Source organism: Oenanthe melanoleuca, chromosome 6 (genome assembly GCF_029582105.1).
Source record: "Oenanthe melanoleuca isolate GR-GAL-2019-014 chromosome 6, OMel1.0, whole genome shotgun sequence".
Taxonomy (NCBI): Eukaryota; Metazoa; Chordata; class Aves; order Passeriformes; family Muscicapidae; genus Oenanthe; species Oenanthe melanoleuca.
The window spans coordinates 14,099,285-14,112,495 of record NC_079340.1 but is presented as its reverse complement, the minus strand read 5'-3'; the positions used below and the strand labels follow the sequence as shown (position 1 = coordinate 14,112,495).

Here is a 13,211-nt window from a genome sequence, read left to right as displayed (position 1 = left end):
GCTGTAGCGCGGCGGGCGGGGCAGGCGGCGGGCGGGGCGGCCCCGGCGCGCTGGGGTCCTGCGCGGCGGCGGCGGCGGGCGGGCGGATCGGTGTCTCCTTCACTTCGCCCTCCAGTGCCCGCGACTGCAGCAGCGCGGCCTCCGCACGGCCCCACCCGCCCCGCAACCGGCCCCGGCCCCGCTCCGCCGCCCACCCGCGACACGCAGGTGCCGGCCCCGGCCGCGATCGGCCCCGCGGGGCAAGGGGGGCGGGTGGGGCTCGCCCGGCGGCGAACGGGTCTGGGGCCGCGTGGGCGGGGGGGGGGGGGGGGGGGTCGGGGCGGCGGGCGCGTCCCAGCGGCGCCGGGCTGGGCGCAGCGGGCGGGGGGCTCTCCGTGCGCGCTGCCCCCGCGGCCCCGCGGCCGGGCTCGGTTGGCGAGGCGCGGCGGGGCGGGAGGGTCAGGCCGGGATGCCCAAGATGGCCGCGCCGAGCGGGTCGGTTCACCTTGCGGCGAGCGGGCGGCGCGCCTGGCGCTGGGCCTGGGGCCGCCGCTCGGCCCGGCCTGCCCCGGCTGCGGCCGCGTCCCCGCTCTCCCCTCGCTGCCCTTCCCTCCGGGAGGCGCTGCTTTATTGCCCCCGCCTGCGCTTCCCGAATCCGTAGTCCGTTTTCGGACATTGTCCTTAAAGTTTCTGCGTTGGCCTGGCCAGTATTAGGGTTGCATGTCCACCTCCGATCTGTGAGTAGGGAGAGAGTTAATGCAAGGAAGGGAGCTTTTCTTTTCTTAAAGCTTTGTGTATTATCAGTGTAAGCCTGAAGGTCACCGTGTCTCCGATATGTTTTAACAAATTAATTTTTAACTCTCAGGTTTTTTTCTTTGCTTTTTATTGGGCTACTGGGATAATAGTCGTTGCTTTTTAAAATTGTGTGAATACGGTTTTTTAAAAATGTATTATAGGCTGATATGGTTTGTAGTTTGATCTTGAATATCTTGAGATACTAAAATTCTTAGAAATCCTAATAGAGATCTGTGGCATTCCTTAATTGTAGGGCGTGAGAGTTTTGAAATACTACCTCCAAGGAGAACTGTGATGCAGTAGTTCCAATAACGTTAATAGATTTCTTCTGTTCTTGGGGCGATTCTTTTTTTCTTCTTATCGCAGAAGAAAGCATGATTGTGGCTCTCAAGTAACAGATTAATTAAACTTTTTTCATCACAGTGGCATGAAACACAGATTAGGGTGGAGCTCTCACTTGGTTCAAATATATTCTATACATCAAGTCCATTATTCTACAGTTTTTACAACATCCTCTAGGTGCTAAGTGATGCTTATTGTTTAGTAACTTCAAATTATTTAAGTGAAAGATGCTTAAAATGGGGTTGAAAAATTACTTGTGATTAAAAGAATTTGCAAACCTAACTAACGTTAGAGGACACAGGACTGATTTTTTTTATTGCCCTGTTTTTATTTAATGAGCATTCTGATGATGACACTAGTTTATCAGGTGTTTCAGTATATCCGAATTTAACTCGTGGTTTCCTGTTTTGTCCTCATCAATCCCTGTCAGTATTACAGTATTAGAACAGCAGTGTGACAGTTGCATTCTCTTTCAACATTTTATTACAAAACTTGTATATGTAGGCGTGGGGTGTCTGACAAATACTGGCTGGTTTCCTTTAAGTAATAAGGATGCTTGACTAGGCCAGATAAAAGAGCAACATAATTTTTACTGTAATAATCCTCTCAATTTTGACACAGATACAAGTTTCTTCTCAGGATATTTCTACTTAGTATTAATATCCCATCTGTACTGGTTGTCTAGTCAGATTGGAAACATTGAAAACAAAAGGGAAAAGCTCATTTATTTACACTGTAAAAGCATGTCTGTGTTAAAGGCTAATATAAAACTTCACAACTAGAAAATTATTTTTCTGGCAATTCTAATTAGAGGTGAGATCTATTCATTAGAGGAAACATGTAGCTAAACCTCTGGGATATATTAAACTGGTGAAGAATTGTATGGTTGCTGTACAACAGAACTCTACAGGCCAGAGAATTCTCACACTCCCTTGTAATTTGGTCTATCAGCTACTTCTTTTTATGGAATAAATAATAGGAACCATTCAATGGCTTGTCACTGGGATTGGGTCCTGTTCTTCTATAGACTTGAACTTGGGCTAAGCTTCTTTAAACTTCAGATGCTTTAAGCCATTTTTCATGTCTCTTAAAAAAATAATGTTTAACTCCATGAAAAACTAGACTTGTTCTTGAGCAAGTGATAGATGTCTTGATATAGTGACCTGGTTGTAGAGTTCAGACATCTTTGCTAAAGAAGTTTTTCTGAATTTGTATGTGTGTAAAACTGAGTGTAAATATTGTTTCTCAAAGGAGGTTGAAATTATCCCTGCAGGGCAGTAGGGAGCTGAAGTAGGGTACTCTGGAACACTGCATTATGAATTGTACAAAAATAAGAAAGAGCCTTCTGCCTTCCCATTGATTGCTAAAGTAGTTTTTTTCTTTTTTTTTTTTTTTTTTTTTTTTTTAATAGTACCAGTTCATTCAATTTGGCTGTATATGGCAGATGTAATTAGGGTTTGGAAGTTAATATGTGAGAACACTGCCCTTGTCATTTTTCAAGTTCTAAAGATAGTTTCTTCATTTACTTAAAAAAAGAAAAGAAAATCAATCCACCTCACAAAAGGAAGATAAAAAGTCAGTTATGTTAATCTGTTAACAAACATGACCAATCAGTTTGAGAAGATAAGATTTTTGTTTGCATGAGTTTAACCTTTTTATGGCCTTGTGTAGTTAAATTTCCCCCCCATGCCTTCTCCCCCCTTTCACAGCAAGGGGAGAGTTATTAATATGCTCTCTTTTCTGTGTTTCAAGAATTTAAAATACAGTAACAGTAGCCTCTTGCTATTGAAATCATGGGAAAACAGTCTTTCCAGGAGTTACAGATAAGAGTGTATCTTCTCAGGGAGGAGAGTGATAAGGGGCCTGGGTGAGACCTTAGCCTGGTGTCTGTCCACAGGACTGGAGAGCTGGGCCATAGCTCATCTGCAGTGACAGATTCTTCGACAGCAAGGTTGACAGAGGCTCCCTGTCTGAGAAAGGCACTTGTGAAGAGATCTCTTCTTGCAAACCCCACACTCTTCCTACTTGGATGTTTTAAACTAATACAACAACCTCTCAAACTTAAAGTCTTGTTTGTTATCAGATTGATTGCTGGTTAATGACATTAGATCTTCTTTTTTAAATTGCATGTCTGCCTTGTAAGATATGGGGCAAAAATTATTTTGGAGAGCAGATATGTTCTCTTTTTACGTTTTCAAAACTATACCTTATGGGTACTTTGAGGTAGTTTTCATAAGCATATGTCAACTTTGACTTTTTAGAAATTCAGGGAGTAACTGTCTGCTAAATTTCTAAATTTTAAAAAAAATTTCTAGTGTCCAGGTTTTTGGCAGTAACTATGCCAACTCTGGAAATGTGAGTTATTAGTTAATTTCTGGTAATGAAAAACCTATGGGGAAATCTACCTGAGAAATTAATAACTGGGTGGTCTTGTAATGCCTTTTCTCTGCATAAGCTGAGAAAACATCTCATGTTCACAGTGACCTTCACTGAAAATCTTAGTGTTTCACAGAATACTGTAGTACCATATCTGTTAATTTTAAATATATAACTATAATGCCTTTATATAGATGATATATATGCCTGTATGTAGATGTATAACTATTAATTGCCTTTATGTAGATAAATCTGCCTTAAAGATTATCTTGAAAGAATTGTTGTAGCATTTTTCCATGTGTGCAGTGGTAAAAAGTTCATTATTAATTAGCCCTTTACCTTTCAGCACCAATGGCGATTCCTCCATCATACGCAGACCTTGGCAAACCTGCCAGAGATATCTTCAATAAAGGATATGGTAAGAACAGTACCTTTTATAAGTGGTGTTTGAGGTGCAGCAATGAATTGCCTTTTTGAGTCTGTATGGAAAATTAATGATCAAATGCCAGTGGTTTTGGGGAGGAGGAAGGTGTGCTGTGTTTGTGCCTTTACCACCAGCTAACAGATTGTTGTAGGCTTTTTGTGGACTGTTTTGATATGAAGGTTGTTGAATCTTACTGCTCGAGCAAGTCAGAGATGTCAGAGAACCATGCAAGAATGTAAGCAGCAAGTGTAGTTTAACTTAGGAGTACACTTTGTTTACTGGTCTCTCTGTGCCACAACATTTGTTGATACAGAAGGATATATACCAGTGTAATGTTGTGGCCTTTTTTGGACTAGAAAGAGGAATGGATATTGGCATAAACAATCCTTCCACATCTTAAATGCTTTAATACCAGACAGCTGCATAGTTAAATCATTCTTTGTCACTGTGCTGTTTCTTTCTGGTCTTTGGAAACGTGGGGTTTTTTTCACTAAGACTGTTGCTCACCTCTCTGGATAACAATGTGAATTGACACTCCCACAAAACCTACTTATATTACAGTTTAGTGATTGTGTATTTCCCAGTGACTTTGCTTTTACAGCTTTTTACTTTGAGATATTTTGTCTTCGCACAGAAAGAGACATTTTATGCATTGGGATAACTCTTTAAAAAGCATTGACTATAAAAACTGTTCCATTCCAGGAGCAGAAAATAATGTATTTCCTTTTGGAAGCATCATTTGATGATAGTTAAAAATACTCATGTAGAACTGAGAGGCACTTCCCTGCCTTGTTTTGGAGAGGCCTCCTTTACCTGATGTGGCATCTGAAAGTGGAACGTGCTGAAGTTAGTCTGTAGCTGTTTATATGTATGAATATATGTGGTACACTGCTGAGACTGCCTGAAAGACCAACTTATTGAAAAATATGCAGGTTCTTAGTTAAGGCCTAATCATATTACTTTGACTTCTGTTTGTTAAGGGTTTGGGCTGGTTAAACTGGATGTGAAAACAAAATCTGCCAGCGGAGTGGTGAGTTTAAGTCACTTTTATTCATTATATTTTTTTCTAGCTATGTTCTGATGGTTAGTTAAAAGGGGCACATTTCAGATGCTGTTAAGTATTTTACAGGTTATATGAATGATAAATATCTGGTGTTATATAATTTCAGAAGCCCCTAAAGTTGTGAATGTATCAGCAATATTGCCTTGTTCAGTAATCTTTGTGTAATAAAAGGGCTTATTACTTGTCCCTGGTCCTACATGTGAAGGTGAACAAATAAAATATTTTAATATACCAATTATAGTACACAGATTTTATTTCTGGAGTACCTTGTGATACTGTCTGGTGGAAATTCCTGGCATCTTGATTCTTGTATGAAGTTGGCATTGAATAAGCATGTTGGCTCCTCTAGGTACTAAAGCGTTGCACTAGTGTTCCATGCAAGATGTCTTGGTCATGAAAGCAGTGCCCCCTGTAGCTTTTATCTATTTCTAGATTGCAAGATATAAAGGTAGATTTATTTCTTTTTTCTCCCCATAAGTGGAGCCTGAGCAGTGTAACTTGCTGTTAGAAACAAGGTTTGTGGGTTATATGCTCTGTTTTTTCTGGAAGTCTGTATGCCACCTGAAACAGTTTGCAAGAGCCCTATTACAAAGGTAGTTGTTCTTTTTGTAGCTTGTTTCTTTGGAGGACTACCAGTTATGCTGGTAAAACCGTGAAAAATCCAAGCCCTAATGTGAATCTTGTATCAGTTATAAGCCATCCTCCCCAGGAGGAGAAACTGCTGGCACATAGGTACTACAGATGTTTTAAAGCAGAGATAAGAGATAATATAATAATTTGCTTCTCCTGAAGCGATTGCCCCAGTGGTTACAGTCACATAGACACTGTGCAGTAGGAATAGCACAAAGCAAGAAGTTAAAGCTGAAGGTATTTGTGTTCCCATCCCTTGCCAAGAAATAGACCTACTAGAATTATGCAACTGCATATGGTGTAGCGTGTCACTAACATAGTACAAATAAATGTCTTGGTCGTGGTCAAATTTGGTCAGCCACCATTAAAGAACAGTCTCAGCCATGTTTGTTTTGTGCTCCTGGGGCTTTTGCTGTAAGAGTGCCCAAGGACTTGCAGTTTCAAATCTGTGTTTCCTTCTGGGAAACGTGTGAGAAGTCTGTTTGAAAATAGTGTTGTATGTGGAGGCAGACAGAGATGAAAATATTTCTTTATATGTTTTAAAAAAAGTTGAAATAGTGGACTTCTTAAATTGTAAGGGCAGTAATACTTCACTGGATAGAGCTCTGTAACAGCTGTTTGCAAACCTGGCTCCCACTTCTAATTACCTTGAGTTTTTGAACAGTGGTACACAGAAACTATTAATTCTGTTCTTTGTGAGAATCCAAATAGTGAGAGACATCAGTGATTACTTCCTTTAATAAAGAAATGTGAGCGATACTGTTGACTTCTAAATTACTTTCAAGAATTCCAGGTCGGATCATACCGTGCTATAAACCCAGCCTGTTTGCTTAGCTCCCACTTCAAAAATGAGTGTTATTTCTGTGTGTCATTGAACTAAAGTGCCAGGGCAACAGGAATTGAAAGTCAGTAAAAGGTTGTGTCTATGGCTGGTGTGAAAGGCTAGTGCATTGGGCAGACTCTTTAAAAACCTGAACAAAAGACCAGACCACCCACCCCACCCCCAGTTTGAAAAATGATGCCATTCTGTGACATTTTACAGTTGCACACTATCTTCAGGGATAGTTGACAAGTGTAATGAAAATACATTTGATTCTTAAAGGATTCTACTGGAGTCGTAATATGTGCCTAATAGTGTTCTTGGCTCCTGGTTTGATTTTTAAGGTACTTACTGGGAGTATCAAACTGAGCCTTACATTTCAAGAACTTGTTGCTGCTTTAGAGGAGAATCCTTATGGTATCTACTGTCTTGCTTTGGAGTTAATTTGCCACCCTGTACATTTTGTAATAGTGGCAGGAACACTGCAGTTGAGGTGGGGATTGTGTGGAGGCCTCCATGTGGGCATGAGTTATTAATTCTTTTTGGCTGTGCTATTCTCCCTTCCCTCAAGTTGTCTAGTGATTTTATATTTTTTCCATATTATAACAAGATCTTAGAGCAATAGGAGGATGCTAAAGGAAACACTGTATAATGCTTTCAGGATCACATGTATCCTCTGTGCCTTTTAGGAATTCACAACATCTGGGTCATCGAACACAGATACTGGAAAAGTGAACGGGAGCTTGGAGACCAAATACAAGTGGGCTGAGTACGGTCTGACCTTCACAGAGAAATGGAACACAGATAACACCCTGGGAACAGAAATAGCAATTGAAGATCAGGTAATAGATTAGGACAATATTTATTTGTTTTACCTCTGTGTAAGAACTGAACTTATAGCTTTATCTTATCTTCTTCCCCCTCAATTAGATTGCCAAAGGCTTGAAGTTGATATTTGATACAACCTTCTCACCAAATACAGGGTAAGAATTGTTAACATTTTTACCTTACTTGGGGAGTAACAGCACCCATGGTCCATTGATCTGGTCTGTGATATTGACAGAGCAGTTTATGTGGTTTGCTGTTGATCCAGCATAGCAAATCCCAATGCTAAAGGCTTCTGCTCTTTACCATGACATCATCATGGGGTTAGTATTGCACATTTCACAACTTTGCTTATTTTCTGAGATACAAATACCTGGAAGGTTGTAGGAAATATGAAACTGCTGCTGCATTCATCAGAAAAGGCCTGTTGGCTATAGCCCTGAGTGCTCTGGATGGGCTGGCTGTAGTTTTGCCTGGTCCAGGGGATGCATGTGCAAGGCATTTAGATACATTGTGTAGAGTCACAGGGCTTGAATCTGGCAGGTCATCGAGGAAGATCATGTATGCTTGTCTTAGGATAACTCTTTTCTCTATTTCAGAAAGAAAAGTGGTAAAATCAAGTCATCTTATAAACGTGACTGCGTCAACCTCGGCTGTGATGTTGACTTCGATTTTGCTGGGCCTGCAGTCCATGGTTCAGCCGTCTTTGGTTATGAAGGATGGCTTGCTGGTTATCAGATGACTTTTGATAGTGCCAAATCAAAATTGACAAGAAATAATTTCTCTGTGGGTTACAGGACTGGAGACTTCCAACTGCACACTAATGTGTAAGTACTGAAAACTTCTCCAGCTTTCCAGAAGCAGGCTTTCTTTACCTTTCCTTCTAATCAAAATACAAGTGCTTGAAATAAGAGGTGCTTACAAGACCATTAATGGAGTGCATTTTTCAGTAGGAAACACTAAATAAATATAAATTATACTTTGTATCTCTCTTTTTCAAAACAGTAAACACTTGCAGCATATGTGATACAGTTTACTGAATACTGAAGCATGTGCAGATTGGAAGTGGAGTACTTCAGTTATGCAGAACTGATAATAATGCTTTTCCTGGCTATCCCATTACATTGAACAGTATCAGATCACAATTTAAGGGCAGTAGATTTGTTAGAGGTAGTAATTATTGTTGCACCAATGCTGTAGTAGTTTCTAGAGCAAGACTAGGGCTTTGGGTCTGGATTTTTTTGTGGAGGTTCATCTTCTTGCCTGTCAGGGGTTAAGTGTGCATGAAACAGTGTAAACAAGTGTAAGGCTTTCTTCAGACTTCCTGCCTTTAGATCTTACTTCAGACCAATCTGATCAAAACCTACTGAAAAACATGATGTTTTCAATCCAAATGAATAAAATTTGTATTCTAGTGTGTTTAGATAGTTAAAAGTTTTTGCTTTTGAAGGGGAAGCGTGGAAATTTTATCTGTCTGAATTAATAGAAATTGAGCAATATAGGAGCAAACTATAAAATGCTTTAGAATCCAGGCTGTAAGAATTGCATTTCAATTTACTAATGTAAAACATTGTGACAAATTTTTGAAGGGTGATCCACTTCTCTAGGAGTTTCATGTATTCAATAATCATATAATTAGAAGGTCCATTTTGTAACCATTTACACATATTGGTCAGTTTTGTAAGGATGTGATCTGGAATTTTGTTCAAGGACTTTGTTTGACAATTAACATGAGAATAAGCTGTAGCACTCTGAAATACCTTTTATTTCCATTAATTACTGCCATTTAGTTTTGCCTTGAAAGCTCTGTTCACCTCCTCTTCTCTTGTTAAAAAATGTGTAACAACTCAATTGAAATTCTTATTTGAATAAAAATCTGAAGTAGTAAAACAAAAGGAGGAAAAAATAAAAGGAGTGGATTATACAAATAGGAAACTAACTTTTCTCTTAATTTGTGCAGCAACGATGGTTCTGAATTTGGTGGGTCAATTTACCAAAAAGTGAGTGAGTGTCTTGAAACTGCCGTAAATCTGGCTTGGACAGCAGGTAGCAACAGCACTCGCTTTGGCCTTGCGGCTAAATACAAGTTGGATCCCACTGCTTCTATTTCGGTAAGTATGGCTGTAAGTTGTGCAAAGTACAGTGTATTTTCAGTTGCTGTGAATCTGTGTGTTATTAGTACAAAATAGGCTGGGAGGCCTTGTAGGAATTACTCTTACAGTCTAGGCAATTGTAATTAAACCAGCAGTATTTAAATTCTGGAATGTTGCTTACAGCAAAGTCTCATTGAATCTGACAGTCAAATGTTAGAGATCCTGCTGTATTTATTAAAAGAAAGACACAAATTAGAAAAAAAAAGTTTGTGTCTGGTTCTGTATGTTTACAGCATTTTTTTAAAAAGCTCTGTCACGTTCACATGGTAAGAACTCTGGCAATACTGGTTAAAAGTTGGTAAGCAGCAAAGTTTCCTGTATGTTATGAAATTGGAATAATTCTGTTGAGGAAGTGATGCAAAGTGAGAAATCATTTTGTATATATTGTTTATGATGATATTACAAAATGTTTACTGCATGACTGATTGGACTTGCAAGATTCCTGTGTAATAATAGGAACATGGAGGAGTTTTCCGATGTGGCATTTTTTGAGAGGCTGGTGGTAAATGCCTCTGTCCTTCTGAAAAAGGGGAAGTGGTGAGGTTCACCTGTGAAACCATGTTAGTTCCAATAAAAGTTCTCCCTGCCCTTGCAGTCCCTCTGCTCTTGAATATTTTGCTGCTTCAAAATATGTTACTGCTTCAGCTGTAAGTTGAGGGATGAGGGCATAGCTGGAAGGGGAGAATTCAGGAAATCCAGGCATACTGAAAGGACAGATAAAATTTGGTCAAACTGATAACGGCAGTGTTGCCATAGTTATTCTAGATTCTGAATTGTAACAATGAATCAGTTACAACATTTAAATTGCTTTTTTTTTTTTTTCTTTTTTTTTTTTCTTAGGCAAAAGTGAACAATTCTAGTCTAGTTGGAGTGGGTTACACCCAGACTCTGAGGCCAGGTAAGAGCTATCATGTGAACTATGTCACATATATACCTTCTATGCATCCTAAAAAAAAATAATTGAGATATCTGCATTTATATGCAATTTTTTTCCTTCAGAATATTTTTTTCTTTGAAGGCCAAGTAGATTTTACAGTAGCTTCAGTCATACATCAAACCTTTATCTAAACAGGACAAACTCTATTTTATCTAATGGTATTAATACATTATATTCTTCACTGATCTGTGCAGGAGTGGACTGCATTATGTTAGACAGCTTTAAGCAAGACAAAGCATGTCTTCTTTTTTGGCACTGTGTTGCCCAGTCATACTATGTTGAATGATAGCAGGTCTTCAAATTATGATTACACTTCCTGCACTTCATACTTAGTAAAAAACCCTTCAGAACTTAACTTTTTCCACTTAAGTATGAAAGCACCTGTTAATGCCTGTATTACCATTGGTTAGTAGCTTATTTGAAAAATCTAGTTTCATTCCATCCTTTTATATGTAGGAGTGTCTGTCTGTGCAGTTTTCCTCCTCCTTTGCATGTCTTAATGCAGGAAGGGAGAACTCTTGTGTATTTAGCAATTAGAAACTTTGTATATTGACTTTATAACTGTTTACAAAAATCATACAGCTTTCTTCACTGAACTAACATTTAGTAGATTTAGTAGATAGGTAAATATATTATCCTCTAAAAATCTTTGGAGGAAAGTAATTGTATAAAAAGAGAGCTACAACTGGGACTTGTAATGACAGAGATTAAGTTGCTTGAAAGGTACTGTGTGTGTTGTAAACATGCTGCTTAAAAATCTTACAGGTGTGAAGCTTACGCTGTCTGCCCTGATAGATGGAAAGAGCATCAATGCTGGTGGCCATAAACTTGGTCTTGGCCTGGAACTGGAGGCTTAAAAAGGTGAAGACACTGCTGCAGAGAAGGAATATCTGAAGAATTTGGCCTTAAAATAAAAAGTATTTCCAATGTGACCAGCAGGCTTTATTTCCAGGAAGGATGATCTCTAGAACAAGAGCTGTATTTGAAGTATTTAGACAGTTACTTCTTAGCTGGTTTCTAGTTAAATTGGTTACCCATCTAGTTAAAATTCTGCATTAGTGCAGTCACTTAAACATTATTTAAATGTATTTAACTGTTTAATGCGCTACCCACAGATAATGAAATAGACATCTATGAATACTGTACGATTGTGTGCATGTTCGTTTTTATGTTCCTTTTAACATTCAATATTGCCATTGAATGAAAAATTGATCACTGGATGTTTTGAAATGAGGTCAACAATTCTGTTGAATGACCTGAACTAGAAATCTATTTGGTATCCCAAGACAAATTATGAATAAAACAAGTACACACACATACTTGTGCCTCAGATATTTTAAGAGTAAAGGTAGGAGGGTAGTGCTCAGTTAAGTTTTAAGTAATCCAAGAAGTAGTGCTCTGTACCTTTGTGCAATTAAGGACCCCCACCCATGACAATACTGAATACAGGTGAACAGTTGGATTCCTCAAGCTCAATGGAATTCCTCAAATGGAATGTGCTTTTCTGTCAGGTAAGGTTTGTCATAACACAATGGTTTAGTTCCCCCTGTGATCACCGGGCAAGGTGTGCTATGTTCCTAGCTGGCCTCTTGATGCGAGAAGTGCAGATCAATATACTTGGCACACTGAGACATTTTAAGAAATGTTGTTTGAAAAAGCTCACCACGAACACACCCTTTGCTTATATTTGTATGAAGTGAGATGTATCTCTGCAATTGAATGTAACAGTGTAATGGTATAACAGCCTGCTTATCCCAACTGCTGTGAGAGGTTTCTGCTTAAAATGACTGAAATAAAGACAATTTTAAATGGAGCTGGAGGAAAATGCATCTGATCTTGCTTTCCCTTTAACTAATAAATCTTGGCAGATACCCATTTTAAATCAAGAAACTTAATAATGGGAAAAACTCTAATGTTTTTCTAGAATAGTAATGGAGACTAGAAGTATGAGGGATATTTAGTCTGTGTACCTGACGTCCCTGAAGGTTGAACTAGCTGTGAGTGCTTTTAATGTGGAATATATTAAATACATATAGTTGCACTGGTTACATTTAATGGGCTTGGGGGATTGCCTGGAGCCCAGTTCTTAAGACACTCTCATAGCTGAGAAGGGTGTCTTGATACTTAGTCTTGCAGTCAGTGATTCACAGCAGCTCTCTTCATAGTGCAGGTGGCTGGCTTGTTATCAGGAAGCTCTCTCTGGTTTGAAAGTATTATCAGTTGACTCTGGATTAAAATTAATGCCCTTAAAAGTATCAGTGACTCGCTTGAGGTCTTGTTCCATCCTGTACTGTTGCCCTCAGACTGAAATTCTCACATGAAGCCTGTTCTGAACTGCCTGTGTTTAGGCTTTAGCTGTGGAGTAGCTGAGCCACCTACTTTATAGAGTAGAGTTAGAGCTTAAAAGCCTCCAGCTAAGGCCCTTGAGCAGCCTTGCTAGTGTATTTGACTAGTTTTATTACATGATGGTAAAGCATTTGTGGAGTACCTTTACTGCTGTCACTAAATGCCCTTGTCTGAGTTGCATTTTTACCATTTAGGGTAGAAGAAGCATGTAAGGGGCAATTCATTGCTGTCATTGCATGTTAAGGTCCATGGTGTGTATTTTTAGTTTGAGGTGGTTTTACGTGCTAGACCACTTAAAAGCTAGAGACCATGCAACCAGACGTGGAATTTTTGTAGGTAGCTTTTCAGTATAACCATCTTTGGTGCCTCATAAAGACTGGGCTTCTGATACAAAAATCACAAAAAGAAGAAACCTAAAAGCTTAAAAACCCAAAACAAACCACCAAATATTCCCCAAAACAATCTACCAAAAAAACTCCCTGAAATGTTGTGTGCCTGTATGTATTGTTCAGCTGCAGCAC

General features: G+C 39.3%; 1 protein-coding gene across 1 annotated transcript; it reads left to right on the top strand.

Moving 5' to 3' along the window:
• The first annotated feature begins 20 nt into the window (after window positions 1–20).
• Window positions 21–12,157, top strand: VDAC2 (voltage dependent anion channel 2). The gene is made up of 9 exons (XM_056495394.1): window positions 21–207; window positions 3,839–3,910; window positions 4,897–4,946; window positions 7,119–7,271; window positions 7,360–7,412; window positions 7,854–8,081; window positions 9,215–9,365; window positions 10,248–10,305; window positions 11,110–12,157. The coding sequence occupies exons 2-9, from the start codon at window positions 3,844–3,846 to the stop codon at window positions 11,199–11,201; spliced, it is 852 nt and encodes a 283-aa protein (XP_056351369.1). The 5' UTR covers window positions 21–207; window positions 3,839–3,843; the 3' UTR covers window positions 11,202–12,157.
• The last annotated feature ends 1,054 nt before the right edge of the window (window positions 12,158–13,211 follow it).

Coding starts and splice junctions, on each gene's coding strand:
- VDAC2 (XM_056495394.1), top strand. CDS start 3,844: ATGGCGATTCCTCCATCATACGCAGACCTTGGCAAACCTGCCAGAGAT. Junction 8,082..9,214: donor TTCCAACTGCACACTAATGT/GTAAGTACTGAA, acceptor TAATTTGTGCAG/CAACGATGGTTCTGAATTTG. Junction 10,306..11,109: donor CACCCAGACTCTGAGGCCAG/GTAAGAGCTATC, acceptor AAAATCTTACAG/GTGTGAAGCTTACGCTGTCT.